This window comes from Chrysemys picta, chromosome 2, assembly GCF_011386835.1.
Source record: "Chrysemys picta bellii isolate R12L10 chromosome 2, ASM1138683v2, whole genome shotgun sequence".
In the NCBI taxonomy this organism is placed as follows: Eukaryota; Metazoa; Chordata; order Testudines; family Emydidae; genus Chrysemys; species Chrysemys picta.
The window spans coordinates 269,700,987-269,722,093 of NC_088792.1; the positions used below are offsets into that span (position 1 = coordinate 269,700,987).

General features: G+C 40.2%; 1 protein-coding gene across 17 annotated transcripts in view; it reads right to left on the minus strand.

Annotated features, from left to right (window-relative positions):
• Positions 1-6,645: 6,645 nt before the first annotated feature.
• MTSS1 (MTSS I-BAR domain containing 1) overlaps positions 6,646-21,107 on the minus strand; it is a 175,281-nt gene continuing 160,819 nt past the window's right edge. For 3 of the 17 annotated variants that reach the window (XM_005288793.5, XM_005288791.5, XM_065586112.1), the window contains 5 exons: positions 14,902-15,021; positions 13,752-13,946; positions 11,787-11,951; positions 11,213-11,375; positions 6,646-9,567 (listed from right to left, as the gene is read on the minus strand). In XM_005288793.5, the coding sequence (XP_005288850.2) occupies positions 8,870-9,567; positions 11,213-11,375; positions 11,787-11,951; positions 13,752-13,946; positions 14,902-15,021 (1,341 nt within the window). In that variant the 3' untranslated portion in view covers positions 6,646-8,869. The remainder of the gene's footprint in view (positions 9,568-11,212; positions 11,376-11,786; positions 11,952-13,751; positions 13,947-14,901; positions 15,022-21,107) is intronic. The other 14 variants (XM_005288797.5, XM_005288796.5, XM_065586115.1 and 11 more) reach the window with 7 other exon arrangements.

The following is a 21,107-nucleotide window of genomic DNA, read 5'->3' on the forward strand; positions in this document are numbered from 1 at the left end:
TGCCAAGCACAAAGCCTTTTTTCCCTTAATCCCCTCTAGCATTACCATGTAGTACCAGCAGGTGGACATGTTTAGAGACCTGATTGCCTCACAATCTCTAGAAAACTGCTGAAGCGGAGGAAACAAACTAATCAATTCTGATTACTCATTTCTAAGAGTAGTCTCCTCCCATGCAGTATACTATTTTAGCTACTCTTTCATTAATACATAACAACTGGGAAAGATTTATAGCAAGAAAGATTCTCTCGTGAGAAGTTTAAGAATCTCCATCTCTCTGCAGGAATGCTCTGTAAGGGAAGAGTTCCCCTCTAATAGGAATTTAATGTCAATTAGGTGATGTCCTGGGTGGGGTTCCCAGAACACCAGTTGCCCACTTCAAAGAAGGAAAAATGCTGGGTAGGTAATTTGTGCTTATGTGTTACTGTAGAATCACAGCCATTCAAATTGTTTAGTGCTCAAAGCCTCAGCATGCTGACTCCAATTAAACAGCTGGGAGTGTTGCTTGAATGAAAGTCTCTGCTGGGCTGAGTGAAATGGTAGGCAAGTCTATTTTGGCACTTATGGAAAGAGAAAAGCTTTATCACACTTGTGTATTCCAGAAATGTGAGTGATCCCTTGGGCCATGTAGGTTGACATAATGAGCTAGGTTGCTCTGCTGCACTGGTAAGAAAAGATATTGGGGAGGGAGTATGGGTTAGAATGCTGTGCTGCATATGGCACACCTGGGGGAATTCAGCACCAAAAAATTAATTTAACAAAATTTTAAAATTTTAAATCTTATTTGTAAAGCATAATATTATCATGTTTCAATTATTTTGGTAACTTACTCACTGACAGTTTGAAATATGTTTAACAACAGACAACAAAAAAGATTCCTTACTAAGCATATTAATACAGAACTTTGAGTAATTCATTTAAACTACAGTACAAACATTTCTCACAAACAGTGCAAAAGCTTGGGGGAGGTCAGGGGTAACAGAGGAGGTGAGGGAGAGGGAACTGATAGTGAGCATGGAGGATTGTTAGGTGTGGGAAAAGTATGGAACAGGTGGTGGGTTTTTGTTTTTTTTGGTGGGCAGATTTTTAACAAGTTGGGGAGCCTCCCCCATGCAGATCCTAGCTCACCTCTAGTCTCTCCCATTCAGTCATGCACCACTGCCGGTCCCATGTGTTCCTCCCGCCATCTGTCACTGCACTCACTCAGGCACCTCCTGTCCCATTGTGACCCACATCCCTACTCAGCCCCTCCATCCCCATGTATCCCTGCACCCTCCACTCCCATTCAGCCCCTGGCTCAATGCTGTCACTCCATTAGGTCCTGTGCCCCCACCCTAGTCTGTTCCAGCCACTAGCCCTTCTGAACCCCCCACCCCACCCCAGTGCCCCACACTGTCCATCCTCCTCATAGTCCATATCTCTTCACCTGTACTGGTGGCTGGCTGCTTTGGCCCTGAGACAGCAGCCTCGGGTGGGAAAAACATGTAATTGCAGCACCTCCCCAGCAGAATGCATTATTCTGCAGTGGGGGAAAGAAAAATCTGTAGGGGACATGAATTCTGCATGTGCACGGTGGTACAGCATTCCCCCAGGAGTAATAATATGGGGTGGGGGACAGCTGTGGTAAAATAACACTGGCCTAGGCCATGTGCGAGGGGAATACAGGGTTCACCACCACCAGCGGGCTGGCAATATGGCAGGAGAGTGGCAGGCAGAGCCATGCTGCAGTAAAGCAGATGTGAAAGAATTGAGAGAACAGGCTTACAGGACAGAGCTCTCAGGCTATCCTAATGAAATAGTAACAACTAATACTATCAAATATGAGGCATCTGAGCTAGGTGTGGGGTGCAGGCATTAACATGGTAGTGGTGTTGACGCCTGTAGGCATCAGGACTGCCCATCGGAGGGGGAAGAGTGAGGGGTTCAAGATACTGACCATAACAAGAACTTACTAAAGCTCTTCCTGGAGCAATTACTGGCTTGTGTAGCAATCTGAAAGGGATGGGGAGTCTTGCTCAGTGGATTTTACCAGCATCTTGAAGCTGCTCATATACTGTATTTCACACTTTTGAGCTTGTTAATTCCAAAATGCCAGGTCTTACTGAATTTCCATTCTGAGCTGCTAAAGGCTTGTCTGCCTATGCTACCATGTTTCACCTTGTCGGGAGCACCATGTACGCAAAGCCTACGGGATTTGGAGACTCTACAAAGCCAGTTCCTGTAGCCGACTTTCTTCCCCAAACAGTTTTAGCTTTGCCTTGGTGCCATAATATGCAGCTGGGCTGTGAGCTGAAGCCCTTTTTATCTTACGTGGACTTGCTACTGTGCTTTCACACAGACTCCTGTCATCAAAAAGCCTCTCTCTACAGCAGGGCACAGAAGATAGGGAGCCAACTCAATGGAAAACATGCCTACCTGGAGACAAAGCCCTAGTCCTGCTCCTTGGAGCAGAGAGTGAGACTGTATGTTTTCTGAATAGCTCCACCTGCTGGCACTATTCATTAAACTAGAGAGAGGAGTTTCAAAAAAGGTGTTAAGACTCTGAGGAAAATCCAGTTGCAAGAGATCATGGAGCATCAGGTGCCCAGAAGGCAGAAGTCTGTCTCTCTCTATAAAACCAGCTCCTGGCAAGTTAATGGGAGAAATTAAAATCTTCATGTGCATGTTGTCTTAGCATCTAGATAGTGAATGCAATCGAATCCAGAAACTCTCGACTGGTGTTTTGCAACATGTGATCATGGAAAATGGGTTGTAGCTGGAGCTGGTTGGAGAATTTGGACAGGTTTGAGGTAGACATTTTTGCAGAAAGCGGATACTGTTTTAGCCTGCCCTAAAAGCATTGTGCCTTCTAGGGCACAGTCTGTACATCCACCAGAAACATAAGACATCACCCTAGCAGCCTGGGACATAATTCCAGTGCTCTGTGGCTAGGTCATAGACCAAAATTGTTTAATCACTACTTACATCCTTTACCACTGTTTGCTGCAATCATGGTAAAGGACAGAAGGTTGGTCCAACTCTGTATCAGGTACTGAAGATATTCTCACCAAACTGGTCTAGGAAGACGGAGGTAAGTCAGTATCTAACAGTGCCACCTTTAGAGAGCAGTAGCTTCTAGTATAGCCTCTCATTCTCAGTTAGGCTGGTGTTGCAGGGGAGAAATGAGGGGTGTGAGTTCTAACCAGGGTGTACAAGTTTGGAGAGGAGAATAAAGCTGAGTGCTACTTTATTCTCTTTTTACATTGCAGGCGTCACCCAATCATAGTTCTATCAGAGCACACAAAAATGGAGCTTGTGTAAGAGCAACAAACTCATGGGGAAATAGTCCAAGTAATTTAACTCTTCATTTAGTACTTTACCAATGAACTGAAATGTCATCTCCACACTCTTTGTGTGCAATATAATTGTATGCCTCAAGATATTATCCCACTTTGTCTCTCTAATCTCCAGAGTCAGACATTCATAGACTTTAAGGCCAGACAGGACCATCTTGTCCAACCTCCTCTATATCACAGGCCACAGAATTTCCTCCAGTTATCCCACTATTGAGTTCTATAATTGTTTGACTAAAGCATATTTTCCAGAAAGGCCTCCTGTCTTGGAAGATTTCAAGAGATGGAGGACCCACCACTTGCTTTATTAGTTTGTTCTAATGGTTAATCACCCTCATTGATAAAGTGGCATTTATAATATAAATGTACATGGCTTTAACTTCCAGCTGTTGACTGGGTTATGCCTTTCTCCAGAAGCTGGGTCTCCTGACTGCGGCACCAGGCTTTATCCACTGAGCCACACTGCCTCCCTTAGACTTGAATACACTGGGACTGCTTAACTAAGATTGATTTATCTGCCTTTGAAATTCATATACATTTTAGCTTTTCTGTGGCACACCCTCCTGAAGATTACTCATCTTCGACAGAACAGGGCCTTCTCCCTCCAGCAGGTGGTCTGTGCCACATTCCAGCACGCCTCGCCAACGTGAGCACAACTCTCTCTTACATATGACCCCTGATCTTTAGCACAGAACTGTTCTGCACATACACAGGATGTTCCTCTTCCCCCTTTAGCCTCTGGTGCAGTTCCCTGCTATGCCTTGGGCTGAGGGAGGAGGTGGCTCTCACTGACAGGGCTGTCGTAGAGATGACTTGTTCGTAACAGGAGTCCCATCTAAGCCTCCTTTACTCATGCATTTGTAAACCACTCTCTGCCAGAGCTAGGTTCTATGTAGCACAGCAGCTCTAATAATGGCAGCAAAATTTTGGAAGTTAGCCCAGTCCAAAATCATACATTCCAGGGTCAGAAGAGACCATTGTGATTATCTAATCTGACTCCTACATAACACAGGCCATTGGACTCACATGAATTTATTCCTGTTTGAATTAGAACAGTTCTTTTAGAAAAAATATCCAATCCTTATTTTAAAATGGCCAGTGATGGAGAATCCACCATGACCCTTGGTAAGTTGTTCCAGTGCTTTATTAACATTTATTAACTTTTGAATTGTGGACACCACAACTGGGTACAGTATTGCAATAGCAGTTCCACTAGTGCTAACTACAGAGGTAATATAACCTCCCTACTCCTACTTGAGATGCGGTTTATACATCCAAGGATTGAATTAGCTCTTTTGGCCACCAGGTTTGCACTGGGAACTAATGTTCACCTGATTAGCCACCAGAAGCACAAAGTTCTTTCAAGAGTCTCCCATCCTATAAGAAAGGCCTATATTCTTTGATCCTAGACGTATACATTTCCATTAGGTGGTATTAAAAACACGTTTGCTTGTGCCCAGCTTATCAAACATTCCAGATCACTTCATCATCTTAATTATTTCCCACCACCCCAATTTGTGTGTCACCCGCATACTTCATCAGTGATGATTTTGTTTTTTCAGCTCATTGATAACAATGTTGAATAGCATAGGTCCAGGAACCAATCCCTGCACGACTCCACCAGAAACATACCTGCTCGATGATTCCCCATTTATAGTTACATTTTAAGACCTGTTTTTAAGCCATTTAATATGTACCATGTTGATTTTGCATTATTTCAACTTCTTAATCAGTGTCATGTGGTACCAAGTCAAATGTCTTGCAGAAGTCTTAAATATATTACATCAGCACTATTGCCTTTATCAACTAAACTTGTAATCTAAAAAAGCCACCCAAAAATCAGGATCGTTTGAGTTGTTTTCCATAAACAAGTTCCAACAGCTCCTTTGTTTTAGCAACTAATTACATAGAATTTTGGGATTCTTTTTCTTTAAAATGGACACAATCCACTTTTTTTTTAAACCTCCCATGATTCTTGTGTTGTTTGTCAACTCAACTCCTACCTCCAGTATAAACACTAAACAGATCCAAGTTGTTGCCTATTGTGACCTTTTGGGGACAAATAAATCAAAATACCCTTTTTGTTCCACTTGTCTGAAGTCTCTGTGTTTACAACTAGCATTAAAGAGCCAATCCATTGCTCACTGAAACCAGTGAGAATCTTTCCATTGACTTCAGTGGCTGTCAGATCTGATGGCCCTATGTCTGATGTTCTCTAGGAAAATACTTCTTTCAAATGTTTGCACACAGGGTCAAAGCTGACAGACACACTGGAGAACCATTAGGAAAGTGCCTCAAGGTTATATAAGTTTGCCTAGCAGCACCGTGCACTTATGAAATAAATTATGGCAGTAGAAAGTGCAGTGGGTATGCAAATAAACACTTCTATCCCGATATTTATACCGGATATAACGCGGTAAAGCAGCGCTCCGTCAGATCAAAGCAAGTTCGATATAACGCGGTTTCACCTATAATGCTGTCCTCGGGAGCCAAAAAATCTTACCGCGTTATAGGTGAAACCGCGTTATATCGAACTTGCTTTGATCTGACGGAGCGCTGCTTTACCGCGTTATATCCGAATTCGTGTTATATCAGGTCGCGTTATATTGGGGTAGAGGTGTACTGCTTTTAAAGGCACAACATATATTTAGCTCAACCACCCTGAGTTTCCCTTTCATGTCTTAATGAAAATTCATGTCCTAAAGTTTTCATTTGTCTGTTTCAGCAGCAGGTAAATTAGGTCACTGCATGGTAGTTTTAAAACAATTCCTTGCCATCCTACCTTTGTCTTTAGGACAGGCACCAGAACTGAGAGCAGACATCAGTCAGAGATATATGGAAGATAGCACTTACTGTTATGCTTGATACTGACTAATATATTTATTAGAACACAAGCAGCATCAACAGCAGAAATCTTCGTCCTAAGGCAAAAGAATAACTGCAGTCCACCCGGAGAACAGATACACTGAAAGCACAGTATTGTCCAGGAAACAAAGAACTCTACAAGTAATAGTGCAGGCCGGGGCAGGGAAATATAATTGTTTGGCATTAAGGACATTGTATCTTTCTCCTCGAACCTCAGGCCACCTCTCCAAACACCCCAGGAAAAAACAACTGAACAAAAATATAATCTCCAAGAGTCCTTATTTTGTTTACCTTCTGCTTACCTACATGCATGATTCAGATGCTTGGAGTTCAGGTATGATTTGCATGTTCTGTGTTTTATATTTTTTTTTAAAGGAATTAGACAAAGGAAAACATCTACATCCAAAGCCCTGAAAGGACAGAGTCTTTTTTAAGAATGGAAAAACACGCATTTTCCATCAGTTCTTTATTTATAATGTAGGCTGAAGCAATCATTACAATGTAGAAGGGAGACCCACAGTTACAGCAATTATTTATACCAGTTTAGAACAAAAAACTGCACAAGGAGAGGTCAACTCTCAGTACAAACTAGCAACTAAACCACAATAATTTACCATTAGAAACTTTTTATTTTTTAGCTGTGACACTGCTTTTACAATATGCAAAAACACAAACAATAGAACTATCCAAAGTGTTTTGTCACATTCTTTCTACATTGAATTTGGCAACATTTTATATTACATTTACCGAGATTATACTTACGTTTAAGAACTAAACAAGTGAAAAGCTGTACTTCGGTACAGTTACATCCATTTATTTCAAAGGTTTAAATAACACTTTTAACTATTGAGATTATTTCCTAACAGTTTTTGTTTAAGCAAAAACCATCTCAACGCATCATTTGCACAATGCATCAGCGACTTTATCAAGATCGGTGGGCCCCACCACAGGCACTACTGTTTATTATATTCGGTAATAAGGAGCTTGTTTTTCAAAGAAAGGAAGGTTTCATATATTTTAAGAATCATGCCTTTTTGCTTTAAAGCCATAATATAAAAATGTTAAGCAACCACAGCAGTGTAAATATTATATAGAACAGAGTGACTATTCAGTTACAAGAAGTCTCACATCCAATGCAGTTATGTATTAAAGCATAAGAGGTTATGTAGGCAAGACAAAAGCCAACAGAAATCTGCAGTATTAGGTGGAAACTAGCCCCTTACATTTTTTTTGGTGTATTTTAACAGTCACAAATCGACAAGCCTGGTACCTATCTCACTTTTGGGGTTGAAGAAGATAGGCAGGTTGTGCCCTTTTAGACTGTTTGAACAGAACACTTGCGGCACTCCAAGTTGTGCACATTTCTATTGGCTTCAGGAGATGGGTACTGCAGTCATAACTTAATTTTACTTTAAGAAAAAAATCCATCATCTATAATTCTATCAACAACATTCCAAAAATACATTACCTAGAATACAAAAAAGGGAACAGAGTGGTCAGTCTCAGAGAAGTGACATTAAATACAAATCTTTCGCCCAACCCCCTATTTTTCAGTATTTAGTAAAAGCCAATCAACTGCCATTTAAAAGACGGTAAGAAAAACAAGCCCCTGAATTGGAAATGAAATATATTTGCAATTTACTAGATCTTAAGCTGGTGACTGTGGTCAAATCATTAAGTGTTTTCTCAAAATATTCAGGCTTTTCGGGGTGCCCAGCCTGCTGGGCTCAGTCACTAAAAGGCATTTTGATATATCTAAGAACTCCCTGCTATCATTTTTAAAACGTTTTCACATTTGTAACTGCCTTAAGCCTCTTGAACTTGTTTGTATTCGATGAAAGGATGAGCAAAATGGAAAGTAATGGAGGACATCTAAGCCTACACAGTTCAGGTGGCATGCATATGACTGAAAGTTGTTGCTGTGCAGTCTAGAAGAAACGTGGGGGAAAAAAACTAAAGTCTTAAACACGCTACAGAAACAAACACCGCAATCCAATATGGCTTATTCGGATGCACTTACTGTGAAGCTACTAGCACTTAATCCTACTAGGCTACTCTTGTGCAACAGCATCTGCTATTTTGATGGCATTTCCCTCCCCCAATTATCCCCCAATACTCTACCAATTGCAGGTTTCTTTCTTGCATTATATTGCTTTTATTATCAATTGTTATTCCTGCTTTTCAAACAGACAAACAAAATCATTATACTTAAATGAGTATCTATTCCTTACTGGTTCATTTATACACAGAAGTATCATTTCTTTTAAACCTCACTATTACAAGGTGCTCTACAAAAACCTGCAAAAAAGCCAAATGCAGTAAATCTCCTTGCCAAAGTTAACTACTTAATTTTTTTTCCCTCTTGCGTATTTAAAACTTTACAAAGAGTTATACAAAAGTTAAATGGGATTTGGCACCTTCAGAAAAAATTAAAAGGGGGTCTTAGATCAAAAACGTGCAGAAACAAAATCATTGATATTTACAAATTAAAACACTAGTGAAAATGTCTGTTACTATGCGCTTTCATCTTGTTTTCCCCTTTATAGTACCTTCAAAACGGTCTATTACTGAGTTTCCTACAAAAGCTTTTGATTATAGATTGGAATGGATAGAGACAAATAAGGTTTCATCACAGTTCATTCTCAGTGACTAGAACTCTGGCAGCACTCTCCTGTCTACAAAATACGAGGTGCTGAGCGATCATTTGTGGTAGTTTTCTTCAGTTTGACACCACGGCGAATGGCGTTCAGCATGTCTTCGCCTTGTGGGGCATCTCCTGGGCTCAGGTCTCCTGGGTCACATTTTGGCTGGCATGGGGGGGCAAGGGTTCTTGAGCTATCCCTTTCGCTTTCTTCTCCCTCACTTTCAGGGACTGCTTGTCTCTGCTCATCTGGGGTATTCAGCTTCTGGCTTGGTGGTGGAGGGTTGACAGATGCTTGCCCGCTCCACAAGGAAGAGAGCATACTGTTGACTCCTTGCCCACCGTCGCCTGCTGATTCAGACTCAGGACTCTGCTCAGCACATTCTTCTGCCCCACCCAGGATGCCTGGCAGTCCCCCTAGTACATCTGGTACAGTTGGCGTTTTGACAGGAATTACTGGAGTTTTGATTGGAATAGGGCCCCCCCCTATGGTACCTCGTCTGACCGAAGGTTTGGTGGAAGGGGTCCGTCTGATGGTTGCAACACCGGGTGTAACTATTACAGGTCCAAGCGTCGTTGGCAGGCCTGCCGTAGAAGCAGGACGCTTGGCCTGAAACATTCTGCGGTAGGACTGGCTGATGTCACTGTTTCTTGGAATGGTTGAGGATTTGTCAAATTCTTGTTGTTCTGTCTCCTGATCAGCACTCACAGAGAAATAATCATAATCTGAAACTGACGCCAAAGGATACCGTTAGAAACAAGCTGGAGCAAACAGCTGAATCAGGTTAGTGAGTCTAAAGTAAGTGTATAACAGTACTAAGTCTGAAGTCAGTATCTATTAATATTTGCAAAAGACACACTTTATCAGCATGTGCATGCACCCAAAAGATGAAAGGTTTCAGAGTAGCAGCCGTGTTAGTCTGTATCCGCAAAAAGAAGAACAGGAGGACTTGTGGCACCTTAGAGACTAACAAATTTATTAGAGCATAAGCTTTCGTGGACTACAGCCCACTTCTTCGGATGCATATGCATCCGAAGAAGTGGGCTGTAGTCCACGAAAGCTTATGCTCTAATAAATTTGTTAGTCTCTAAGGTGCCACAAGTCCTCCTGTTCTTCTTTTTCCAAAAGATGAACAAGCCTAAGATACTATGGTCACAATTTTCAAAGCTAAGTGTCTAACGTTAAGCGCCTAAGTAGCCTGATTTGAGGGGTGATAAGCACTTACATCTCTCATTGAAGTTAATGAGAGTTATGGGTGCTCAGCACCTCTGAAGAAATCAGATCACTTACTCAGGTGTCTAAGAAATGTGGGTGCCAACCGTAAAGAACCCAACTTTTAAAACCACTGACTACTCTGTCCTGTTAGCCACGTCCCAATATTTTGAATTTGTCAATGATGATGGAAGTGCAGCCCTGGTCTAAAAGGCAGTTCTAAAACTTGCATTGTGGAGGTGCACATTTGCTGTGTCTCAATGATTTCTGCATCAGATATGCTCGACTTATGGGTAAAAATACTTTCTAATGGCCAGCCCTTCAAACTCAGCCTGAGCTCTGAGTGTTAATCCTCCTTCTCACACACTAGAAGTCAGAGGTTATGCCAAATTAGACCTTCAGTTATAACTACCCAACCCTTATTACCTTTAATGGACTTACACAGGTGAAATGGATTCAAAATTAGTAAACAATTTTAGCGGTGCACAAAAAATAGAAGCCGGCTCACTCCCTCTTAGCTGGGTTGCCTCTTCTGAAGCTGAATTAAAAATAAATCCTGAATGCAATTTGTCACGTATCCCCAAATAAACTTTCAGCAAATCTATTTTTCAGTTGAAGTTACTACAATTCCCACCTATGTTCAAAAAAGCTCACAGAATGAAGAAACCAGAACTAGACAGCTACTGAGCAAAGTTCATGGATTGGACAACACAGGCCCACCCAAAAGGCTACACAGTCAGTGAGACAAATCATGCAGAACATTATTAAATAAAACCCATAAAAGATCAATCAGATTTACTATAAAAATGGTACGATACTTAAGATGAAATTCTCCCCTACACAGTTCCTCAAACCTCTGATAAGTCTTTAGTTAGTGCGTAAGGTGTTGTGCAGGCATCACTCCACTGGAGTGAATTTTGTCCTTATTTGCTGTTTAAGGGAGAAGAGGCTCAGAAGCTTACAAGATGAAATTTGTTAATATACTGCTCACACTTAAGCCTGAACAAGCCATCAGCACGGTAATGTTAGCTTCACTCTTCTCCCATCACTAACCAGAAGAGAGCAACATTTCCTGACTTCAAATCCATTAGCAGTGAGAAGTTAGGGGCTGTGATGGCCTTCGTTTGGAATGGTCAAGAAGTGCAGCAGCTTAGATCTGTGTACCTTGTGACGGGATAGTGTCCTCCGAGCAGCACGGTGTGGTCGTCTGAGTGCTGTAGCCACTGGAGCACTGCAAGGAATCTCTGCTGCTTCTCTGGGTGTCCAGCTGCAGACCTCTTGTCAGAGCGAGAGCTAGCTCCTCGCATGCTTCTATCTCCTCTCCCTGCTAGTTACACACAGGAAAGCAGCTCATTAGATTTACGTCTGATTCCGTCGGGACAATACTTCCGAGTCCGCACCAAGTTTGGTCCTGTCACTGTTGTATCCTTTCCCACCTCAACCTGAGTCACCCACAACCCAACAGGATTATTTCTAAATAGTCACCATTTAAAAAAAAAAAGAGAGAGAGAAATAGGTGTTTCTTCTTACATCATAGTTCCACAAGTGCCAACATACTGAACAGTGTATCCTCCGTTGATGCATATTTATGAATTCTAAAGATTATGCCCATGCCTTAACCATTCTGTCTTTATAAAAAGGGTTGTGCCCACAGAAAGCACTTGAACTAAAATGTTTGCAAGAGCTAACAAATACGTCCCCTCTGCACCGAGCTCCTTAGTAAAAATTAGAGCATCACCCTTGTGGTAGCTGACACAGTCATACTCCGAGGTCTCTGGGCCTCCTCAGTGGGCACAGATGGTCCACTTGGGGCTCCTCCATTAGGGTCTGGTTCACGTTTCTCTTTGCGGCGTTGCAAGGTGTTCACCATAGGCTGATCATACGGACCTGGTTTAGCCCAATCCTAAGGAAATGTTTCCATTAGTAAACATATGGTCTATGTGGAAACACCACAATTCCTATTATAGAACAATACCAACACAGCAGCAGATTAGGTATCAAATGTGGGTGCAATATTGGAAAAAGTAAAATAAAATACTTAATTCTCATGATATTTATAAAAAAAGTTCATGATATAAACCCATCTCTTCTAATCTTCCTTTAAACAAGGTACCTAAAATACCTTAATTCTCTCCAGGTAAAACTCAGTTGCATTTAAAGCCTAAATTAAAGTACAGAGGCAAAATTTATGTCATTACCACAAATGAGCAATTGCAATGCATGTGCAAATGGCCAGTTAGCTATCTAAAAATTCACCTGCATGTGCAATAGCAGAAACTGCACACATCACATTATGGCTCCAGTGTTCCGAAAATTTGGTCTTAAACAGATCTAAATACCCCATCAAAAGCATACATTTATTCTGAGTATTTTCTTTTAAAGCTACTTATTAACTAAAACCTAGATTTCAGCTAAGAGCTATATCGAGGAGGGCTAACTTTACTTTGCATACTGATGATGCTGAATCCACTAAGGAGGCAACTTTTCAAGCTATTGGGAATATATACGCTTATGGCTCTATTAAGCAGTGAAAATTCTGCAGATACATAGAAACTATAGAGCATGCACTAGGAAAAGTGTTCAGCAGAGAAATTTGGTGGGACTACAAATTCACTGATGATCAGATCCAGAGGTACTACTTACCAAATGATAATACTCAATTAATTGTAAAGAGTTCTTCTCTAATCTGTACATGAAGTCCTTTCTCTATCCTTTGTCATAAGTGAACTGCCAGAACTTTAAGACTACATGGCCTATTTCTTGTAGCAGCCTGGCTGCTAATCAGCCTCTTCTCTACCCTCTTCAAGTCAACGGAGGACTCATAGAAGATACCCAAGCCCAGAGGTGGTCATTACCATCCTCCATATAGGGCTTTCAGAGGGAGGTAGCTCTCCAGACTCCAAGTTTCAGAAGGTGGGGTAGAACGGGAAGCCTGTATGTAGCATTCTACAGCTGCAATAAGTATCCCAAGTCTGGATTTAATTTATAAAAAGTCCCATTTAAAAAAGCTGCAATCTTTGTAACAAATCCATAGCCACCCAAGAACTTCACAGCTGTCTGCATGATGCACACCATGGCTACTTGGAGCTTCAAGAGGACAGAACTCAGATTCTCCTGGTCCAAAAACACAGGCCTACTCCTCCCATTTGAACTAAATGAGAATCTCTGAAAGCTCTGGGCAGTATTGGGCCTATGACACAATGGAACAGTTCTGATTCCATCCACTAAAAGACAGGGGTATTCTCTAGTAGTTCATTACAATAGCTAAAGCAACACATGCACATAGTGGATGTTTTTTAAATTGATTAACAAAGTGAACTAGATGCCAACACTCTACATTTGCCTCTTCGGGCAGAAGTTTAGTGGGGTGCTAAGCAACTTGTGGAAATCCTACCACCTGCTGAACAGAACCCAGAGTGCCTGCATAGGAACAACCCCCTCTCTTTTTAAGACCAACCCTGTCTATTTTTAAAGGTAAGTATTTTACAAACGTTAGACTGTTCATGGTCATGCGGAAATACTGATTTAGTTCTTTGTACATTTATAATCTGATTGTGGTAAATATTTGGCATATAAAGTCCACTTTAGAATGGTACTAAACAGAGCAAATCAACTGGTAATTAAGCGTGATTTGAAAGGCAAGGACTGCAGTGAGTATCGAAAGGCATGGAGAGAGCATTGCTGCAAAAAAAGAAACACAAACCTTCCAGCTAGGGATCTTAGATGATGATAACATGCTTGGCCCAATGGTGTAATAATGACCGCGGTCTGGAAGGAGGGTTGAGGAAGCCCGAGTCCATGTGCGGGAGACAGGCGGGAAATGAGGGAAAGGACCTGCACCAACTGAAGCTAGGTATGGGTCACTTGATAAACTACAGTGATAAAACCCATTAGACAACTGGAAACAGAACAAAACAAAAACAAACAAAAAATAAATTAATATAAACAAGATGAGTATGGAATATACGGTGACTGACGTGCTCTGGGTAGAAAGTATCTTAATTTTAAAGCAAAAAAATTGAGAACTGCTACAAATTAACAACTAATTAAAAAACGGCTCTAATATTTGCTCCTGAAGTGTGCCTGCTTGAAAATTGTTATTTGACTTAACAAATTTCAGAGGACAATCCAGAAATCATTTTCTTTGGGCTGAGCAGCTTTGCCTGGTCTCCCCTGGAGATGGTCTTTTAAAAAAAAGAGACTCAACAATTTATTGATGATGCAGCTCTGGAACATGGAAACTAAACATTTCCGAAGTTGAAAACATTCATGTCAGCTTTATCATATGCAATAAAATGGAGAGAGGAAAGTGCACAGCCTCCGAAAATGACATGTTCCGGCAGCATAATGACCAGGGAAGGAAGAAAAAATGGCTGGATGAGAATGGATACTGATATCACTGGCTCCCCTAGATTTAGAGTTTATCCAAAATTTATTCTACTGTGGTGTGGTTTTTTTGCATACCTGGGTTTCTCAGAGCTTAATGCATAATACATAATTTGGAGAAAAAACATGGACAGTGAAACCTGAACGAGAGGCCACTCATATTCGGCAACTACTCTCTGTAGACAACTTCCCACAGTGCCCCCAAGCACAGAGTGTACAGTTTGGCTGCACCTTTGTTAGAAAACCACCTCTTAAACCACCAATTTGTAGGCCCCCCGACTGGCAGGTTAGACAAGTTTCACTATAGTTTATTCATGTATTCATTTGTTAAGGGAGTGTGTAACAGTTCCTTTTCTCATCTTCACAGGGAAGGGTCTTAGCTCCGTGTCCCATGCATGCTGTTATTCAATGTCTGGGCTTGGCTAAATGAGCCAGAAGATTCGTATGTCTGAGATGAAATTTTTCACCTTATCTGTGGAGGCCCAAGCCCCCATGGTGGAGCCTGAGCTGACTGAGGTGGGGGAACTGCACTCGCTCACTGACTGGCAGGTTTCAGAAGCTTCTGAAGAGGCAGAGCTGGACGAATTCTGCAGCGTGAACAGCACCACAACGTAAGGACAGGAAAAAACAAGCCACCAACAAAGGAAAACAAAAAGCACGCACATACAGACGGACACACACAGGAGAAGGGGAAGGATGAGAAAAGCAGAGCGTTAGGGGTTAAATCAATCATTAAATACTGCTCAAATCCACCACTAGTGATCAGTAATGGTACAGAAGAAACAAAAGAAACTAATTCCTTAAAGGACTAGCTTCACAGACTGACGGACCTCTTGGTTCTCTCACCCCCACTGCTTTCTGTGCCACTGCACCTCCAGGGCCAGATGCCCTCAGGTGCTGAGGGCCCTCCTATATATGGAAGTTGAGGGAGCTCAGCTCATCAAATGTCTGGGTCCTATATGCATTTAACTATTTAATATCAAAGGCAGATTATATCATGAGCTCAGTTTCCTAGTGGAAGCTGTCTAGACTCAACATGTGCCTGCAAAACAGCAAACACCCCTTGTGCACACAAATTCTGTTTTTTGCAGATGCAAATGTGCGTGTGCAAAGCTTGATCGAGTTTGGACATTAGGGAACAGCGTACAGTCCGACTTTCCCTCTTTGGAACCCTTCCCTGTGAGACCAGTTTGATTATCAAATCCCTTCACAATTATGAACATACCTAATTGGGTGACCTTAAAGTTCAATTCACCCCTTTAACTATTTCATCACAGTAAGTATTTTTTTTAAAGCCTGGAATGACTGTGGTTACCCTTCAGAGAGTGCACTCACTACAGATCTAAAAATCACCTCTTCTATGACAGAGATTAAAGCTAACACAACACTAACAAGGCAATCTAAACAGTGCTTTGCACAGCAACAAATGCCATTTCTCAGGGTTATATTGTATTCTATGTACCCTGCTACTTTGTCTGTTAGATGTTGACTCTTGGTGTCAGGGATTGTTCTTCAATAACCTTTCTTGGTTAGTATGGCTTATGGGCATTCCATCGAAAATATACAATATTTTGTATTTTGAGCCATTGTACCATGTTTTTAGATTAGATGGAACTTTCCACCTTTTGACCTATACAAGATCCATATCCATTTCAATCTGCCTGCATCCTTATTTTGCTATATTTTCAATTCCTGTACTGTGTTGCTGCTTAAAAACAAACAAAAAACTTTCCCTAGGACACCGTACCAAGGAAGACAAAATCCTACTGATGGGCCTGATCCAGAACCTACTGAAACCAATGAGAGTCTTTACACTGACTTCAATATCTCAATTGGGTCACGGTCACAGTGACTTGAAATCACTGCCTTGGATTTTTCCACTGGTAGCAGAAAGTCTATGCAGTGACTTCTGATGGTCTGTTGTCAATAACACAACCCAACTGGATTTTTTAAAGCTGAAGAATCTCAGGAGAAGCTAATACTTGATGGTGGTTCACAGAGATTTATAATTCCTGTGGGACCCCTACTAAATCTTACACTTGGTCCGTTGGGTGATTGTGTCAATTCTGAAGTGACAAACTGATATTTTATGAACCATTAACAAAGGAAGAGCTCCTGGCATGACCAAAATGATGTGTGGTCCAGTCAGTTAATGTCTTCGAAGCCAGTTTCTTATCCAAGGAAAGTTAGTTTATCCACATACCAGAACTTTCTGCTAGCCAATTAATGTAGTACTTTATTGAATGCTTTTTGAATATCTAGATATCAAAGTATATCCTATCCTGCATTTTAGCCTGTATGATCTTTGTGTCAGAGGCTGCATCTTCCTCTGTATTTGGAAAGCACTTAACACACTTGGGCTGCTACTAGTCATAATAATTTCTGCAGTCTGCCATATAAACAACTGATGAACTCCAACAATTAATTAAGCATAACAGACCTCCAGGCCCTTATACCAGGTGTTCCTACTAGTTTCTCTAACAGATGAGGTAAAGTTTCCTAATCCATATATTTTAACTTGGTATTAAAAACAAACACACACTGTCAGCTAGTGAAACTGTTACTAATTTCAGTCAGAGTGTTATGGGTTTTTTTTTGTTTTTTTTTAAGATTTGTAGAACTTACCTGTACTTCATAATTTACGTAGAAAAAAAGGATTTTTTTCAAAAATATTTCCACTGTGAACTGTACTAACTTCTTCCCTACTATCTGATGCAACAGGATCTCCTCATCAGCGGACTCCCATCAGCTTCCTGATTTGTACATGCAGAAGCGAGTTAAAACAAATCTGCCACATATTTCTGACCTAGTTTCCCTTTTTAGAGATTACCCATTTTTCTTTATTATCTCTGGAAAGATACTTTAAGAATCCTTTATTGTTAGTCAAACTGTCTTCTGCAATTTGAGATCAGAATTTATTTTGCTTTAATTGTCCTTTCAACTTTCTTTGTCTACTTATTTACTTTTCTAATACTATTACCTAGTTTTCATCCTCATCAGGTTGTTTTAAAAGCCTTTTCGATTGTGTCTTGTGCTTTTACAATGACTTTTGCTGTCCTTTCGTCATGATTAGATTTAAAACAGAATTAATTCCATGTGCAGTCACTCCAACTGTGTAATTACTGTCCACTTTCCTGCAGTACATTTCTTACATTATTATAAACAAGGTATTTACATGTTCACTCAAAATCAAAGGCATCATTTTATTATTACCCTGATAAGTCAAATGTAATTACTAGAGCCATCAAGCAATTAAATTAATCACGATTAATCGCGCTGTTAAACAACAACAGAATACCATTTATTTTAAATATTTTTGGATGTTTTCTACATTTTCAAATATATTAATTTCAATTACAACACAGAATACAAAGTGTACAGTGTTCACTTTATATTTATTTTTTTATTACAATTATTTGCACCATAAAAAACAAAAAAATTGAATTTTCAATTCACCTCATACAAGTACTGTAGTGCAATCTCTTTACCATGAAAGTTGAACTTACAAATGTAAAATTATGTACAAAAAAACCTGCATTCAAAAATAAACCAATGTAAAACTTTAGCGCCTACAAGTCCACACAGTCCTACTTCTTGGTCAGCCAATCACTCAGACAAACAAGTTTGTTTACATTTACAGGAGATAATGCTGCCTGCATCTTGTTTGCAATGTCACCTGAGAGTGAGAACAGGGATTTGCATGGCACTGTTGTAGTTGGCGTTAAAAGAGATTTACTTGCCATATGTCCCTTCATGTTGCAATCACCATTCCAGAGGTCAAGTGTCCAGGCTGATGATGGGTTCTGCTTGATAATGATCCAAAGCAGTGCAGACTGATGCATTTTCATTTTCATCATTTGAGTCAGATAACCCCAGCAGCAACCCTTTTTTGGTGGTTTGGGTTCTGTAGTTTCCGAATCAGAGTGTTGCTCTTTTAAGACTTCTAAAAGCATGCTCCACACCTCGTCCCTCTGAGATTTTGGAAGGCACTTCAGATTCTTAAACCTCCAGTGCTGTAGCTATTTTTAAAAATCTCACATCGGTACCTTCTTTGCGTTTTGTCAAATCTGCCGTAAAAGTGTTCTTAAAACGAACATGTGCTGGGTCATCATCCGAGACTGCTATACCATGAAATATATGCAGAATGCAGGTAAAACAAAGCAGGAGACATACAATTCTCCCCCCAAGGAGTACAGTCACAAATTTAATCGATGCATTATTTTTTTAATGAGCATCATCAGCATAGAAGCATGTCCTCTGGACAGGTGGCCGAAGCATGAAGGGGCATATGAATGTTTAGCATATCTGGCATGTAAATACCTTGCAACGCTGGCTACAAAGTGCCATGCAAATGTCTGTTCTCACTTTCAGGTGACATTGTAAATTAGAAACAGGCAGCAGTATCACCTGTCAATGTAAACAAACTTGGTTGTCTTAGTGATTGGCTGAACGAGAAGTAGGACTGAGTGGACTTGTAGGCGCTAAAGTTTTACACTGTTTTGTTTTTGAGTGCAGTTATGTAAGCAAAAAGATCTGCATTTGAAAGTTACACTTCCATGATAAAGAGATTGCACTTCCATATTTGTATGAGGTGAAAAGAAAAATACTATTTCTTTTGTTTATCATTTTTACAGTGCATGTATTTGTAATCAAAAATAATACTATAAAGTGAGCACTGTGCACTTTTTATTCTGTGTTGTAATTGAAATCAATATTGAAAATGTAGAAAAACATCCAAAAATATTTAATAAATTTCAATTGGTATTCTATTGTTATAAGTGTGATTAATCACGATTAATTTTTTTGAGTTAGCTGTGATCGACAGCCCTAATAATTACCACATCAGTTGATCCTAGATACTCCCAAACCTGGGCCCCTCTATTATACTAGGCTATGGTTAGCTTCAACAGGACCTCTGTCATGTAAAGTGTGCACCAAAGAGATGGTATGTGCTGTCTCTACCAGCATATTCCCCTCCTTAGTTTTATGGAGTCCCTCAAAACAAGACTTAGGCAATTCCAACCCCACTTGATCTAAGTCTGGCCTTTTAAATAACTATCAACTGCAAAAGACAGATCTGATCCATGTTCAATTGCTCAGTAATATCCAGCTATCACTTCAGTATACTGAAAAGCAGTCTTCACTTTGCTAGATGTTCACTGATAGACAGAGCTACCTAATCTGTTTGGTAAAGTCTGTATCCTTCTTGTTTAAAACCCTAGGTATCCCTCATTTTCAGCTAACTTAGTAAAAAAACCACCACCTGATTTATTGTTAAACCACTAGTTATATACTTTTCTAAAACTTTGCTTTACACTTCTACCTGTCTCCTACAGCCCTCGTGGAAGATACATGACCATGGAATTTATGCATGGTCCCTTTTTATACTCTTTTTACTCATCACCAAAACAAAAAAATATGTTTTGCTGCCTTAAACAACATTGTGTTAATACATAGAGCTAACAAACCACCAGAGCAGGTGGTCAATCAATGCTGCATGTACAGATTTTGTCATTCTAAAACTCCCTTTTCTGCTTCCCAAAATGTTACTGTTGGAAATGACATCTGGGTTTCAAAAGCAACATTTAGCAAACAGTACTTTCTTCTCATATGAACATGGAAGCACAATACAAGAATGAAAGTCTGGCCGTTAGTTGGAGACACACAACATGAAATATCCTGTATGTTAAACAGCCTTTTCATAAATTTATGTTACAAATTTGTCAGCACAACATGCGCATTTTAATTAGTGCTGCACATACAAAGCAAGCCACTTAAGCAAAAAATGAAGCTGCCAGGCAATGATCTGTTACCTTTCCCTCAAGGTAAAGGTAGACAGAACTTGGGAAATGTTGAGTACATACCTATGCATCGTACCAAGATACTACAGTTGTCAAGTCAATGTAAAATAGCTGAATTCCCAGTTACTAATTTACTACCGCTATTCAGGAGCTACAGTGGTATGGGGGTTGCTTTGTGATTTCATATGTAGCTTCAGAAATGAACTAAAATAATACTTGGGCCAGATCCTCAACTGGTTTAACTCAGCATAGCTCCATTGGCTTCAATGAAGCTACATCGACTTACACAGCGAGGATCTGTCCCCTTATTTAAGAAGATGCAAAGAGAATTTGTATGAGATGGTGCTGATGCTTCCCATACTCAAATGGCCTTAACAGAAAAAAACTTTGCCTGCGAAAATACTCGCCAGTACCATACTGCAACTCACCACACTTTTACCCAAATGTGCTGGATGTTATGGAAAGGTAAGGGGATACTAACAGGTTAAATCCATATATTTTAAAGTTAACTTTCTTACCTTTTTACTAATCCAATTTTCATTTTTGATCATTCATGTTGCATTTACTTTTTGCATTTCACTTGGCTTAGCCTTAGATCATCAAAATAGAGCAGTCAATTAACTTGTCTATATGCAATTCCTAATCAATTTCACTTTCAGGATCTCATCCATATGAAAAATGCTGCAATGTCTGAGCTTCAACACTGCAGCGGATATACTTATTTGAAAACAAAATGTTTTCATTAAAATAAAAAAATGGAAATATTTGTGTTGATGTTCCATTTATGAGACTATATTCTGGACCTAAATTAACCTGAGAGTGTTCTACTACATATCCTACAGTTTTATTTCTAGTGCTACTTATCAAATACT